This window comes from Muntiacus reevesi, chromosome 2 (assembly GCF_963930625.1).
Source record: "Muntiacus reevesi chromosome 2, mMunRee1.1, whole genome shotgun sequence".
In the NCBI taxonomy this organism is placed as follows: Eukaryota; Metazoa; Chordata; class Mammalia; order Artiodactyla; family Cervidae; genus Muntiacus; species Muntiacus reevesi.
The window spans coordinates 255568389-255584197 of record NC_089250.1 but is presented as its reverse complement, the minus strand read 5'-3'; the positions used below and the strand labels follow the sequence as shown (position 1 = coordinate 255584197).

At 48.7% G+C, this 15809-nt stretch overlaps 1 protein-coding gene across 1 annotated transcript in view; it reads left to right on the top strand.

Annotated features, from left to right (window-relative positions):
• The first annotated feature begins 311 nt into the window (after nt 1-311).
• The window catches only part of RHPN2 (rhophilin Rho GTPase binding protein 2), a 67946-nt gene continuing 52448 nt past the window's right edge, over nt 312-15809 (top strand). Inside the window, exons 1-2 of the mRNA XM_065925756.1 lie at nt 312-437; nt 14883-14998. Coding sequence (XP_065781828.1) covers nt 369-437; nt 14883-14998 — 185 coding nt within the window. The 5' untranslated portion in view covers nt 312-368. The remainder of the gene's footprint in view (nt 438-14882; nt 14999-15809) is intronic.

Here is a 15809-nt window from a genome sequence, read left to right as displayed (position 1 = left end):
ACAAGAGGCTGAATCCCCAACCTGGGCCTCGCTGCGAGACGCCCCTGCGCCCCTGGGCTGAGGCTGCAACCGCGCCCGGATTAAGCCCCTGAGGCTGGGAGGGGGACTAGTGAAGAGCCCAGGGGCTTGTGCTCGCAGCTCCGCCAGCTTCGCCAAGGGCCAGTGCTGCGCGCTGCCAGTCCGGATCGGGGCGGGGCCGGGGGCGTGGTCTCTGCGGGCCGCGCCAGGTCTGCAGGGCTCCAGGCCAGGCCTCAGGCGGGGCTGGAGGTGGGGGCGGCAGCGAAGGCGGGGCGGGGGCGGGGCCGGGCGCCCTCTGGGACCAGCGCGCTGCTTAGCTTCAGTCAGTTCTGCGCGCCTGTGCCGCCAGCATGACTGACGCGCTGCTACCCGCAGCCCCCCAGCCGCTGGAGAAAGAGGGCAACTGCTACTTTCGGAAGGTGGGCGGCTGTGGGCGGGCGGGGAGTCCGCGAGCTCCAGTCCTCTTTCCTTCCAGGCTGTGGAAGGGGCTGCAGAGCGCAAGGCCGGGGTGGGTCAGGCCGGGAGGGGGAGGGGGCGCACGGGCCTGGGGCGCGCTCGGAGGAGGCTCGCGGTGAGGGGTGCGGCGGCGGTGCACCCGGCGGCCGAGAGCAGGTGACTTCCGGGGCTGGGGGTGGGGGGACGTCCGGGCCGCCCCGCGCAGTTGCCGGCGGAGGACTGGGCCAGGAGGGGCTCTCGGAGTCGCCCCCGCCGGCCGTCCCGCGCGCTTGGGGAAGGGACAGTTCCTCGAGCGCTGGCGTCGCGGCGCGTGGCGACGCGAGCCCAGCTTCCACCCGAGCACTTGGCCGTGGCGCGTGGAAGTGGAGCCGCTCAGGAGGGTTGATGTCCCCTCTTTGCCTCCAGAATGCTTCCAGTGTACGCCTCTTAGACTTTTTAGTGGGCGGGAGGGGACTTCGGGCTTCGTCTCCTCTGTCCGCGGTAGCCCTGAGGGCGGCGATCTCGCCCCCTCTCCATTTTACTCTAAAGCGGATTTACCCGATTGCTGTGGAGGCCTGTGGCGAGAGCGGCTTCGCGTGAGCTTGGTGCATATGGTGGCCTGTCTCCCTGAAGTTAACAGTTCGTAGCCCAGCCCCTCAAAAGAGGCCCAGCCCACCGAGTGGGGTCGCTGGGATGCCGGCAGGTGGCACGGCCTGGGCTACAAAGATGCTTTTGAACCTGAAGTCACGGGGACACCTTCCATCCTTCCTTGTCTGTCCCAGCGAGTCTAAAAATAGCCTTTGGGGCTTGGCCAGACTGGACTGGGTGGGTTGAGAAGTTGTGTGTGTGTGTGTTATTTTTTAATAACTTCTATGACCCAAGGCAAAGGGCGTAATTATAAACAGGGGAGTGAAACTGTTTCCCACAGAACAATCAATTCTTAATTGTTCCAAGCCTAATGATTCGAGCCAGTGAAAACGCTCTGGGCGGCTTCCTCCTCCTCCCTTGACTCTGCCTCGGGGCGTTTGCTCTCTGGTGAGCAGCCGTGTCCCTGTCCCTCCGGGATCGGCAGGAGAAGATTCTGGGGACCGGTGAGGACAGAGTTGTCAAATTTCTTCTTGGTTAAATTGCTTTTAGCATTAAAAAAAAAAGAAAGAAAGTAATTTTAAGGTGTATTTAAGTTAAAAGATGTCATCACGGAATTACAGGATTAAAACTTCTAATTATGTGAGGCATTTGGGACAAGATCCACAGGCAGTGGAGTTACAGAAGGAGGCCAGGCCAGGGAATCCTGAAATCTTAGCCCTAGGGCCTCAGACCCTGACTGCCAACCCCCCACCCCCCCACCCCCAGAATTGCAGTGTAGCCTCCAGTCAGTGGCTGCCCCTTTCTGAGATTTCATTTCCTCCCCAAATTGTTTGTCTTCTGAACAGGTGGATGCCTGGACCATCTGGGGGAAATGACAGAGGGAGGGGCAGAAGAGATGGTGAACACCTGCCAGAGTAATGTTCCCTGGTCTTCCAGAAAAGGTTTTCCTGGGGAGGATATGCATAGGACAGGGTGGAAGGCTAGGGAGTTGTGAACGGATGCAAAGCTTGAGTATTTTTCAGGTGCGGTTTCTCCAATGGTTGATAAGAGGATCATGGGTGCGAAATACGATGAATCACTGGTTTGCAATTAGAAACATCTCTTCTGAAAATGAGACCTTGTAATGATCATTGTGTTACATCATACTAGTCCAGAGAATGTTCTTAGTACAAGTTAGTACAAGGTTAATAAAAGGCATTGATTGGGAACCTTCCCTGAACAAATGCTCCTTGAACGACAGGTAGACATTATACGGGTGAAGAAGAGGTGGAAGAGCATTTCAGATAGAGGGAACAGCACTGGTGAAGGCACTGGATTGTGAACACTTGTGAGTGAACCCTCAGGGGTGTGGAGGTGTAACAGGGAACCAGGCCTTTCGGGGGTCACACATCCTAGATGCAGGGAAAGGGAACTTGGGGACCTATCAAAGTGCTTCATTCAGGAGCAGATTTGTGAGATCTGTGTCACAGAAAGATCACTTTGAAAGCTGAGAGATCAGTAGGTGAGGGGTGGGGGTGAGGCCAGGGTGGAGCCAGGCAGAGAATGTGGAGGGTTAATCCTCATTGTCTCTGTCTTACTCTGATAGGGACTCCTGATGACTTTTCAGTAACTTAAAGTACTAGGTAAACACATCCTCACCACCTGTCCTTTGCTCCAGCTTGCACCCCTAAGTCAAACCTGGCATCCAGACTGGAGGCAGGGATCCCAGTGGGGTCTGTGGAATGAAGAGGGCTTGAGCAAAGGCAGTCAGCAGGGATGGACCAAAATGGACCAAATATGGTGGGAAAGGTGCTGCTCAGCGGACTCCAGAATGTCTGCCTTAAGTGTCTGGGGGGATGGTCAGGGTCCTTCCTGAGCTGGGATAACCAGCAAGCTGAAGTAGGGGCAGTGGACTTGAGGCCCCCAAGAGTTATCCGAGTAGTGGTCCCTGTGGGGAGTCCACTCAATGGACCCAGCAGCCTCGAGAGTATCCGGGCTGGAGATGCAGCTTTGAGGTCCCCCAAAGTGGAATGCAGTGGGGTATTGTGAAAAAGCACCCAATACAGAAGAGAAGAATGTCTTCACTTAAGGGACAGGCAGAGAGATGGTAAACAAGTCCGGAGGGTGACTGTTAAGGCAGCTGAGAGAAGAGATCTTTCTAGTAGAGAGATGAGATTGGCAAGTCAGAAGAGCCCTGGAATATACTGGATGTAGTCCTTTAGGGAACTGGCCCCAAACTGTTTTGGCACCAGGGACTGGTTTCGTGGAAGATAATTTTTCCAGGGCAGGTGGGGTGGGGGTGGGGGGCCGGGGGCAGGGCATAGGGATGGTTTGGGGATGATTTAAGCACATTGCATTTATTGTGCTCTTTATTTCTATTATTATTATATCAGCTTCACCTCAGATCATCAGGCATTAGATCTCAGAGGTTGGGGACCACCTGCTTTAGGGGGTTGTTGGTAAATGAGGTGGAGAATTGGAGGCAAAAGTCAGTGTGGGGGAGAACAGGGGGAAGAAGGCAGAGAAAATAGTTGCCGGAGGGGTATGGGAGAGAGAAGAAGGCAGGTTTGTTTTGAATGAGGAGGGAGGTCTAGAGACTTTTGAAAGCTGAGAGTGAAGATGTTGGGATGGGGTGATGTGTGAAGATCCAAGGGAGAGAGCCAATAGCTGTGGGAGGTCCCAGCAGGCGAGGACTGGAAACAACTGGGGCACATACTGAGTGCATGAGCCAATGGGGGGCAGGGAGTGAGGACCCCGAGACTGGGGTGTTCAGGGCAGGCCCCCCCTGTCCTGTCTTTGGGGATTGTATGAACACTTACCGGGTCAAATTAGTTTCCAGTCAAGTCAGACTTCTTCATTCTTATTCTCTTTATCTTATTCTCTTTATCATTCTTATTTCTCTTATCCTCTTTATCTCTTTATTCTTATATCTCTTTATCTTATTCTCTTTATCTCTCTTTCCTCCTTTCTTTAAAAAAAAAAAATTATTTATGGAACTCCCCTGCTGGTCCAGTAGTTAAGACTCTGCGCTTCTAACACAGGGAATATGAGTTCGATCCCTGGTTAGAGAACAAAGATCCCACATGCCATGTGGCACAGCCAAAATTAAAAAAAAAAAAAATCATTTATTTATTTGGCTGCGCCGTGTCTTAGTTGTGGTATATGGAATCTAGTTCCCTGACCAGGGATTGAACCTGGACCCCCTGCACTGGGGACCCAGGGTCTTAGCCACAGGACCACCAGGAAAGTCCCTGAAACTTTCTTGAACGTGCCATTCTATTCTGTTCATTCAAAAAGCATTTATGGTGTGGCAGCGAGCTATGAGCCTGATGGCTCTCAGGTTTTGGGGTACACTTGACCCTGACTCATTGTGGCTCCTGTGGCAGTCCATGAGTGAGTGAAAGTTGCTCAGTCGTGTCTGACTTTTTGTGACGCCATGGACTATGCAGTCCTTGGAATTCTCCAGGCCAGAATACTGGAGTGGGTAGCCTTTTCCTTTGGGGGCCTCGTTTCCTGGGACAGCTCAGGCCATGCCTGACTAGACAATTAGCCTCTTTTGCTGTAGTTCAGAGAGCAAGAAGTGGGGGGGTGGGAGTACATGGTCCATATTCAAAGCTGAATTGTGTATCTTGTACACAAAATGAAGATGAATGTATGAGACAATCCTTGTAGAGATGGAGGCCCTCTGGCAAGTAAAGGTCTTCTTGGGGTGGTGCGGGGTGTGGCTATACAAAGCTGAGGACAGGGATTCAGTTTGGCCCCAGATCAGACATGGACAGCCCCTGCACAGACCCTGGCCTCCTGGGTGAGCAGCCGGGGTGGCTAGTGGGTGGGTGGGAGTGTCTCTGAATTGAGAACATAAAGTACCAAATACTTTCTGGTCTGTCAGTGTCACAGTATGTTTCTCTCTTCTCTGGTTTCTCATCGTTTTTTCTTTCTTTTTTTAAACTAATATGTTTAAATAGAGGTACGGTTCTATACAAATAATTAATAAATTACTTTCTTAAAAGAAGGACCCGTGGAAATGGAGTTTCTTTTTCCCAGACAGATTTCTATGCTCAGCCTAATGTGTCTTGGAAGAATGTGTGTTCTGGCCTGGAGTTAAAGCAGAGTAATACACGTTACCAAGACACTGCATCCTGAGAGCTGGCCCCGTCTCTGGGGCTCTCCAAGGCCTGTAATCCTAAAACTCACAGGAAGATCTGTTCTTGGCCAAGAGAAAACCAGCTGGAGAAAAATCAGACAAAGATGTTTCCCAAGGCCGTTGAAAAGATCTAAATGAAAGGGCATAGCAGTATGTGGAAGAAGAGAGTTGGTACAAAGTACAGCATTGTGAGACCTTATCTCTGCCTCTCCGTCCTCTGGGAACACTAATGGCCTGAAATGAATTTAGCTCCATTGTTTTTACCCAAGAGCTGGAGGAGAAGTTGTTTCTTACTCACAGAAGCCTTCATTCTGGACAGGGCTCCAGGGTTCACTGTGCCCTGGTTTATGGGCCCTGTTTACTCTGGATTTCCTCAAGGATCCAGCTGAGAAGGAAGGAGAAATTTTATTTTATTTTATTTTTTTTGGATTCAGTGGCTCCTCTTAGGTCCTCCTCCTCCATTCATCTTAGTGAAGTATAATTTCCTGTTAGACACATGTATGCTTTATCTGTCCGCATCTCCGTAGGGGAACATGTGCTGAGGAGCCCAGGCTGGGTCATGGGGGTTCATCCACTCCACCTTTACTGAGGGGTGATGATGTCTCTCCAGGTGTTTGAACCCACCCTTGGAGCTTTTAATCCTTCCCCCAGTGGGGGTGGGGGAAGGAGGAGGTGTAAAGGTTTGTGATGCTATCTGCTCCCCACCCTCCACCCACCACCCCACCATGGTCTGAGCCAGATCCTAGAGGCCAGGCTGGATCCAGGCTGATCATGGCCTTAGTGAGGTTCTGACCAGCTTCACTGGTGCACACCAGCAGAACAGGGGGCGTGGTTGTCAACATCTCCTCACCTTTCATTATAGCCAGGAGGGGGTCCCCTGGCAGACGCAGGATTTTAGGTGACTCAGAGGAGAGTCAGCCCCATGAGCTGTAACACTGTAAATGTCTCTTGCTTCCTGGGGCTATTTGGACAGATTCCAAGCCGCCACCTGATGATTCGGAGCATTGGCTTTTAGCCTGATCACCACTTCCTCCTTTGGCTCGGACACTGGATTCTCATGACGCAACGGCTACCTTGGAGGTGGCCACAGAGGACAGCGGAGCCACAGGTGCAGGGCAGCTCAACCAGACTGCGCATCAGACTGAGCGTCTGCGGAGCAGGCAGCAAGGGTTGCCAGCATGGGGCGAGCTCTCCTGCCTGCAGCACCAGGAACAGGGAGAGATGCAGGTCCCCCTGGCCTTTCTAGTCAGACCGACAGAGTTCGCTAGGGCCATATGCCTTAGAAAATTCCGTTTCTGTCGGATTCTAAGAAGAGAAAAGGACAGGAGATAAAAAAACTGCCACTTCAGAAGTAGTTTCTTTTTCTCCAATGTTATTATATTAGAAAAGTAACAGGAATTCCCTGGTGATCCCGTGATTAGGACTCTTTGCTTTCACTACTGAAAGGGGCAGGGTTAGATCCCTGGTCCTTGAACTAAGATCCTGTATGGCAATGGCCAAAAACAAGCAACCAAAAAGTAACAAATTGTTGTGAAAAAAGGTAATTACAGAAGTGTACAAAATTACACACATACCAGCCCCAGTCTAGATAAGAACTGTAAACTAATAATGAGTATATCCTGTGTGTGTATTAGTTGCTCTGTCCTGTCCAACCTCATGGACTGTAGCCCGCCAGGCTTCTTTGGTCCATGGAATTCTCCAGGCAAGAATACTGAAGTGGGTACCATTCCCTTCTCCAGGGGATCTTCCTGACCCAGGGTTCGAACCCAGGTCTCCTGCATTGCAGGCAGATTCTTTACCATCTAAGCCATCAGGGAATACATCCTACCAGTTGAAATAAATGGGTCATTAGTTGGGTTGAAAATACATTTGACTCACAGAAATGTTGTGATCATGAATCTTTGTAGAGTGGCACACACTTTGTACCCACACATTAGGTGTCTATAGGTTTGTAGAAGTGACTGAATACTCTTGTTCAGGATTATAGCTACATTTTGGTTCATACTGTGGCCCCTAACCCTGTGTAGATGAATGGGGATGCTGGAGGGAGGCGCCTGGCAGAGATCGTGGAAGGTCAGGAGGCCTCTTTACAAGTGCCAAGTTCATGTTTTAATTGTTATGGATGTGGAAGAGGTAGATTCTGTTCATCCAAACTGCTGTGAATCTCCAGTGTGGTGAAAAGTTAAATTAGATGTATTTTTGTGTATTGCAGGGTATCGCATGCTATTTCTGTGCTTGCTGGTTGTCAGTTTCTGGCTAACTTATAAACAAACAATTGTGCTTTCCAGAGCTTGGTGGTTGAGTGAGGGATTGCATAATCCTAGGAAGGAGTGCGAAAGGCAGAGAAAATAACTTTGCGCGCTAGAGAGGCAGCCAAAAGCACCCCCTCTTCCATGTCCTGTGTGAGGGTCTCTAATCAGGAGACCCTGTGTGGTCACCCTTCACTCAGTCTCACTCCTGACCTGGAGACCCCAAGGGCACACTGTGCCCTCAATTTGCTGGAAACATATCTACATGTGTGAGTTTTATCTTTGGCTGTGTGGAAGAAGGGCCTCACTGGTTCTCTGGGGCATGGGGGGAGCCGGGTGCCAGGCACTGCCTAGAGCAAATCCCCCACCCTCCCTCCACACCCCCCTCTTTTGGGAGGAAAGATTCCTCCAATGCCTCTGTGTCTGCCTTCCCAGTGACCTGGCCTGTCTGCCTTTTCATTGTCAGTCTCTGCATGTGTGGGTTGAATAGCCTTTCCTTTCTTCCAAATCCACTGCCTCTGGTGTTTGCCTAGGTCCTACTCTTTTTGTGTGTGTGTCTGTTTTCACTTTTTACTTTTTTCTGGGAGGGAGGCACGCCACACAGTGTGCAGGATGTTAGTTCCCTGGCCAGGAATCAAACCTATGTCCCCTGCAGTGGAAGTGCAGAATCCTAACCACAGGACTGCAGGGAAGTCCCTAGATCCCGCTCTTCTGTTTGTTTGCTTGTTTGTTTTTGGTTATACTGGGTCTTTGCTTTGCGCAGGTTTTCTCTAGCTGCAGAGAATGGGGGCTACTCTTTGTTGCGGTGCAGGGTCTTCTCATTGCAGTAGCTTCTCTTGTTGCCGAGCATGGGCTCTAGAAGCACGGGTTTCAGTAATTGTGATCCATGGGCTTTAGTTGCCCGAGGCATGTGGAATCTTCCTGGACCAGGGATTGAATGGATGTCGCCTGCATTGCTTGGCAGATTCCTTGCCCCTGTACCACCAGGGAAGTCCCCTAGATCCTGCACTTAAATACTTGTTTCCCAGCCAAACAACTTGCTTGTTCACAAAGGACATGTGCATGTATATTAACAAAGAGAGTTTTTACTCTGGATGAACTTACTCTGGTTAGGACATTTTCTTAGCTGCAGTTACCAGGAAATCTATTCCCAAATGATTTAGGCAAATAAGCACACTATATATGGTTGTCGTTCAGTCGCTCAGTTGTGTCCAACTCTTTGCGACCCCGTGGACTGCAGCACACCAGGCTTCCATATTCTTCACCATCTCTTGGAGTTTGCTCAGACTCATGTTCAGTGAGTCAGTGATGCCATCCCACCATCTCGTCCTCTGTTGTCCCCTTCTGCCTTCAATCTTTCCCAGCATCAGGGTCTTTTCCAGTGAGTTGGCTCTTAGCATCATGTGGCCAGAGTGTTGGAACTTCAGCTTTAGCATCTGTCCTTCCAGTGAATGTTCAGGGTTAATTTCCATTAGGATTAATTTTCTTCCCTGCTAGCTCAGCTAGTAAAGAATCTGCCTGCAATGCAGGAGACCCCAGTTCGATTCCTGGGTCAGGAAGATCCCCTGGAGAAAGGATAAGCTACCCACTCCAGTATTCTTGGGCTTCCCTGGTGGCTCAGCTGGTAAAGAATCCACCTGCAATGCGGGAGACCTGGGTTTGATCCCTGGGCTGGAAAGATTCCCTGGAGAAGAGAATGGCTTCCCACTCCAGTATTCTGACATGGAGAATTCCTTGGACTGTGTAGTCCATGGGGTCGCAGAGAGTCGGACATGACTGAGTGACTTTCACTTTCACTTTCCTCTAGGACTGACTGGTTTGATCTGGTATGGTACATTCTTACAATGGAATTCTACTCAGCAATTAAAAGGAGCAAACCACTCCTAAGTACAACAATATGGATGAATCCCAAAGCAATCTATTGAGCAAAATAAGTCAGACACAAAAGAATACATACCATATAATTCCATTTATACAAAGTTCTAAAACATGCAAAAGTCTAGGGTGATAGAAACCAGAGGCTTGGTTGCCTTGGGGGATGACAAGGATTGTCTATATTCTGATTGGAATAATGGTTAAACAAGTGTATATACATATATATGTAGTATATATGTGTGTGTGTGTATTTTTGTCCAAACTCATTGAGCTATGTACTTTAAAATCTGTGTATTTTATTATGTGTAAATTATACCTCAACTTTTATTATTATTATTTTTAATTTTATTTATTTTAGCTGTGCTAGGCTTTTCTCTAATTGGAGTGAGTGGGGGCTACTCTCTAGTTGCAGTATGCAGGCTTCTTATTGCAGTGGCTTGTTTTGTTGGGGAGCACATGCTCTAGAATGCAGGCTTGGTAACTGGGGTGCACAGGCTTAGTTGCTTGTGGCATGTGGAATCTTCCCGGGTCAGGGATCAAACCCATGTCTTCTGCATTGTCAGCTCCCTTCTTTACCACTGAGCCACCAGGAAAGCCCTCAACTTTTAAAAAATGACGTAGGCAAGAAAGGGATGCATTTGACTCCTGGAGCTAAGAAGTCCTGAGGAATGGCTTCAGGCCTGGCTTGATCTAGGGCTCAAATGCCGCCCAAGACTCAGTTTCTCAGTCTGTTGCCACCCAAGACTCAGTTTCTCAGTCTGCTCCCCCTAGGTTAGCTCCCTTTTAGGGAAGACACTCCCCCACCCAGGTAACGTGGCTGCAGCTGCCCAGTCTCACATCTTCCTGGGTTCAGGGCTGATGGGGAAATGAAGGCCCTTCCCTGATGGGCTCTGGTTATCCTATGTCAGGTGCTCGCCTTGAATCAGACTCGAGGTGAGTTTGGTTTTCCAGCTGGCCGGGCATGAGTCAGATGTCCTTCGCCTTGGAAAGGAGGTGTGGGAGCATGAATTTACCAGCCTGACTGTTACGGGCTACGAGGTGGGAGAGTGGGAATTGGGTCACTGTGGCCAAAGGGTGTGTGTGCGTGATGTCAGGCAGCCCTCAGCCATGAGAGGGATGTCTGGGAATTGGTAGGTGAGCTGTCCCCATATCCCCACACATTCCTGCTGCTCAGGCGCAACTCAAGAGTGGCAGAAAGGACGTGGACTTGAAGTCCCTCTCCCACCCTTACTGTGTCCAGCATTTTTTTTTTTTTAAACATTTATTTCATGCAAACTCTTGGTTGGGGCAGGTGGGATCTAGTTCCCTGATCAGGGCTCAAACCCATGTCCTCTGCATTGGGAGCATGAAGTCTTAACTAACCCCTGGACCACCAGGGAAGTCCCCTGCCTTTAACATCTTGAGTAGCTCACTCACCCTCCACGCTTCAGAATTGTGGGGTCCAAGATGCTGTACCAGAGCCCATGTGGGCTGTTCAACATATGGGAGACCCCACTAAGCTAGTGAGAAAGCTGAACTTTCACTCAGTACTTGCTTTTCTTGCGTGTTGGCAGTTGGACCATTCTTCCGTGTATTGAGACGAACGCCCTTGCACAAGCCTGAGTCTGGTCAGGAAACTGTATAGTGGACAGACTCAGCTTCACTGTAAGACTTATGGACAGTGATCTGAGAGGCCAGGGCAGTTCATTCGCTCCCCACCCACCCCGTCCTCAGTTCCCAGGCCAGGCCAGTCTGACGGGTGCTGCCTAGGTCCTGGTCACAAGCCCTCAGTCCAGTTTGGAGCAGTTCTTCCTCCTGTTGGGATCCAATGAAGAACTAAGGCGTGGCTGAGGACTGTGGGTCCCCACTAGCAGAGAGCCCCTGTGGCAGGGGCCAGTAGACAGCAAGCAGCCTCTGTGATTCCAAGGTGTCTTTCTGACAGTCTCAACCCAGATTCATCTCCCAGGGCTCTGGGTAGTTTCCAAATAGCCCTGTGGGCGTGTCTGGTGTTTCCAGCAGGCCCAGCATTCCTACCTGTCACTAAGAAGTAATGTGATTTGGGGTCCAGTCACTCAAATCAGATCTAATCCTAAGCATTCCTATGTCTTATCTGGAAACTTGACCCCACATCTGTGCGCTGGTTAGGGCGCAGCCATTCCAGGCCTGCCAGACGCTGGTGAGGTTTGGGAGCAGGAAAAAGTTCTTATCCTTGAGCTGGAAGGGCCGCTTATCAGTCCTGGGAATGTCCGTAAAGGAATTAGTTATTAAGGCTTCTCGGTAAAATAGAACACAGCTTTGGTGAACCATGTAATTTTAAGTCAGATCAAGCCACCCCTTCATAGTAATTTTAGGAAGTAGAAACGAAAGAGGCCTGCAATTATTTTAGCCCTTTAATATTGTTAGCTTAATATTAAAGGCATTTTAATCTTAGGTCTGATTTTCTGATTTTTATTTTCAATCAAGGATCATTTAATGGTGTGAAAGATGTTAATTTTAAGACTATTCCAAGTCAGATTGTGAATATCTGTTAATTTGAATTTGGGAAGCTGCATGGGGGACAGGTGGGGGTGGCCACCTGCTGCGTTGTTGTTGTTTAGTTGTTAAGTCGCGTCCAACTCTTTGCGACCCCATGGACTGTAGCTCACTAGGCTCTTCTGTCAGTGGGATTTCCCAAGCAAGAATACTGGAGTCGGTTGCCATTTCCTTCTCCAGGGGATCTTCCCAACCCAGGAATTGAACCTGCATCTCTTGCATTGGCAGGCAGATTCTTTACCACTGTGCCACCTGCTGCGATGGGAGAAAGAGAAATCTTTGTGGAAGGAGACATGTAACAACTCCTTTCTGATTCAGTGGTCCAAAGGCGGCTAATATGGGAATCCCTGAGAAGCCTGGGGCTGCAGATAACCCATTTCTTCCTCCTTGTGGTCAAGGCCATGGGTGTGGCTTGGGCAGAGGTGTGGGAGGCTAGGTATGTGCAGAGCTGCTATGACAGTGACCCAGGCAGTGACGCAGAGAGAAAGGGCAGTCGCCTCACCAGATACTGCCCACCAGCCACTCCCAGGGTGTGAGTATGAGCCCAGTCAGTGGGCAGAACTCAAAGATATGCTTTAGAAAGGAAGGGAGCCTTCACGTAGATTCCTGGGCTTCTAGTAATACCTGCTGGAGTGGGAAGAACACTATTAGATTAAAAGGAAACTTTTGGAATCACTTTGGTGTACACCTGAAACTCACACTATATAGTAAATCAACTATAATTTACCAGAAAAAGGGGGAATTCCTCGGCAGTTCAGTGTTTAGGGTGGGGCTTCTCACTGTGGTGGCCCAGGTTTGATCCCTGATGGGGAGCTATGAGCCTGAAACCTGCTCAGACAAAAAAAAAAAAAAGGAAACTTTTTTTTTCTGATATTAAACTTTTCACAATGAAACATTGATTATAATCTACAGACTTTCCTGTTGGTCCAAAGGTTCAGACTCCGTGCTCCCAATACAGGGGGCCTGGGTTGGATCCCTGGTCAGGGAACTAAGATCCTGCATGCTGCATAGTGATGCCAAGAAAGAAAGAAAGAGCAACTGGAGGCGGATTTGGCACATGGATCTTAAAAAAAGGGGGGGAAACTTTTTTCCTGATCTTGAACTTTTCACAGTGAAACATTGATTGTAAACTAAATACCCCAGGAAATAATGGATAGAGAACACAGACAATTCTCAAAAACAAACAAACAAACAAAAAACAATTTAACTGATCAATAATATAAGAAAAATCATTGTTTACCTTCACTAATAACAAATGCAAGTTGGGAGGATAGGATACCTATTTTTCACATATCAATTTGGCAAAGATTAAAAATACGTATCAACTCAACAATAAAAGACAACCTGGTTTAAAAATAGGCAAGGAACCTGAATTGATCTTTCTCCAAAGATATACAAATGGCAAGTAAGCACATGAAAAGCTGTTCACCATCATTACCCATTAGGGAAGTGCAAAGCAAAACCACAGGGAGATATCACACATCCTAGGTTGGCTATAATAAAAAAGGCAATAACAAGTATTGAGGAGGATATGGCTAAATTGGAGTCCTCGTCTACTGCTGGTGGGAATGTAAGATATTGTAGCCACTTTGGAAAATAGTTTGACCTCAAATGGTTAAATGTAGAATCAACCATATGATGTATGACTATGACATAGGAGAATTAACCATATAACATAAGAGAAGGGAGTGACAGAGGCTGAAATTGTTTCATAGCATCACCGACTCAATGGACATGACTTTGAGCAAACTCTGGGAGATAGTGAAGGGCAGGGAAGCCTGGTGTGCCGCAGTCTGTGGAGACACAAAGAGTCGGGCATGACTTAGAGACTGAAGGGCAGCAACCACCATATGACACAATAGTTCCACTCTTATAGCCAAGAGCAAGGAAGACATTCATTCACAGAGAAACTTACACGGAAGTAAGCAGCCCTATTCAGAAGAGCCAACAGTGAAAAACATCCCCCAATGTTCTTTAACTGATGAATGGATGATGAATGTGCATATCGACTGGAGTGTTAGGGACAAAAAGAAGTGAAGTACTGATACATGCTGCACTGTGGAGAAACCTTAAACTAAGTGGAAAAAGCCCATCCCAACAGACATTCCATTATATGGAATGTCCAGATTAAGCAAGTCTGTACAGATACCAAGTAGGTTCATGGTTGCCTAAGGCTAGTGGGGAACCTTTAGTTGTGGCATGTGACATCTAGTTCCTCAACCGGGGACTGAACCCATGCCCCTTACAGGAGAAGCCTGGAGTCCCAAATGCTGGACTAGCAGGGAAGTCCTGAGTCTTAGTTTTCTGATAGGCCAGGGGAGGCCATGGCATTGCATACACGCTGTTCCTGGGGGGAGGAGTGTGCTTTGTATGATCCTTCGTAGGAGAGAAAACTTAAGGAGGCCTGCACATGGATTCCTTTCGACTCTGTCTCTTTTTCCCAATGATCTGGCTATGTGTCCTTACTGAACCACTGTCATAAATGTCAGCGGTGAGTGCAACTGTATGTTGAATCCTGTGAAACTCCAGTCTCTGTGGCTTGTCTGGAGAACTGACACAGCCACTAATGTGGAAAATAACAATATATATATTAAATAGGTGGGCAGGGGCTTTCCTGGTGGTCCAGTGGTTAAGATTCCATGCTCCTCATGCAGGGGGCCAGGGTTCGATCCCTGGTCAGGGAACTTGATCCTGCATGCCACAACTAAGAGTTCGCATGCTGCAACTAAAGGTCCCACATGGTGCAATGAAGGTCGAAGGTCCTGCATGCCACAACTAAGACTTGGTACAGCCAAATAAACAAATAAACATTAAAAAAAAAAATCTTAACTTCTTACAAAAAAAAAATTGAGTAGGAAAGAAACCAATTCACAGTGACTGTTTTGGCGTTGTGTTATGGTGAATGACTTTTATTTTCTTTTTTACACTTTTTGGCATTTCATATATTTTCCATGTTAATGTTACTTTTATTTTCAGAGAAGATGAGCATTTAAAAAAGTTGTTTTCTGTTGTGTTAGACATTTGTCATCATTTTTAAGAGTGGCTGACCTTTGAAGGGGCTTCTCTTGTTTTCTTTCCCTTAGGGTTGCAATCCCCTTGCGCAGACTGGTCGGAGCAAACTACAGAATCAGAGGGCTGCCTTGAACCAGCAGATCTTGAAAGCCATGCGGATGAGAACAGGAGCTGAGAACCTTCTGAAGTAAGTGTCTGCTGGCTCCACCACCTCAACTGGGAGCCCAGTCTCTCCTAAGGCCTAGCCATCTATTTCCTAAACTCCCCAACCTGCCAGACTTCCTCTCAGCTCTTGATTTTAGCTTTGAGCCTCCTCCTTATTTCTGGCACCTGGAACAGGCCCTGTCTCACCTAGAGGTTGGTTGTGTTAAAGACATGTATTTTATGCAGCCTGTTTGTGTGGTGGGGGTGGGAGGATGATGGGGGAGGTCCAGTTATCCTATTCTTGTTTGTTTTCCCCACTTTCTTGGGACCCATCTGTTTTCTTATGCCTGATCTACAATCACTTCTTGCTGAATATGTGTTGAGTGTATAAAGAAAAGGCAGAGAGAAAGGAAGGAACAGGAACCTTTCTGTTGCCAGCTTTCATCTCTCTAATGAGAGGGGCCACCTAGGCCTGGGGCTCTTGGGACACTCATTATTATGCTCTGGTGGTAACATAGTTAACTTCTCAAGCATAGAACTCAGTGAAGCCTTACCTGTAGGCAGCACTATGGCCTCCCCACCCACTTCAATGCAATACTAGAGGACCTAGCAGCTTCCTCTTGTTTACAGAGTGCAGACTTTCTTCTGCGGAGTTCTGGGGTAGCTCTTGCCAGCCCCATGCCACCTTCTGCACGGTGTATGGGAGGCAGGCACTGTGTATACTACCAGCTTAGTGAGACAGCCTCCTAGAGCCCCAGGAAGGGATGGGGAGTGTTTGCTGGGACCTGGAACCTGGAAAGCTGGCAGGATATGGCTAATGGCTTTTCAGTGGGTCAAGTTCACTCTTGGAGGCC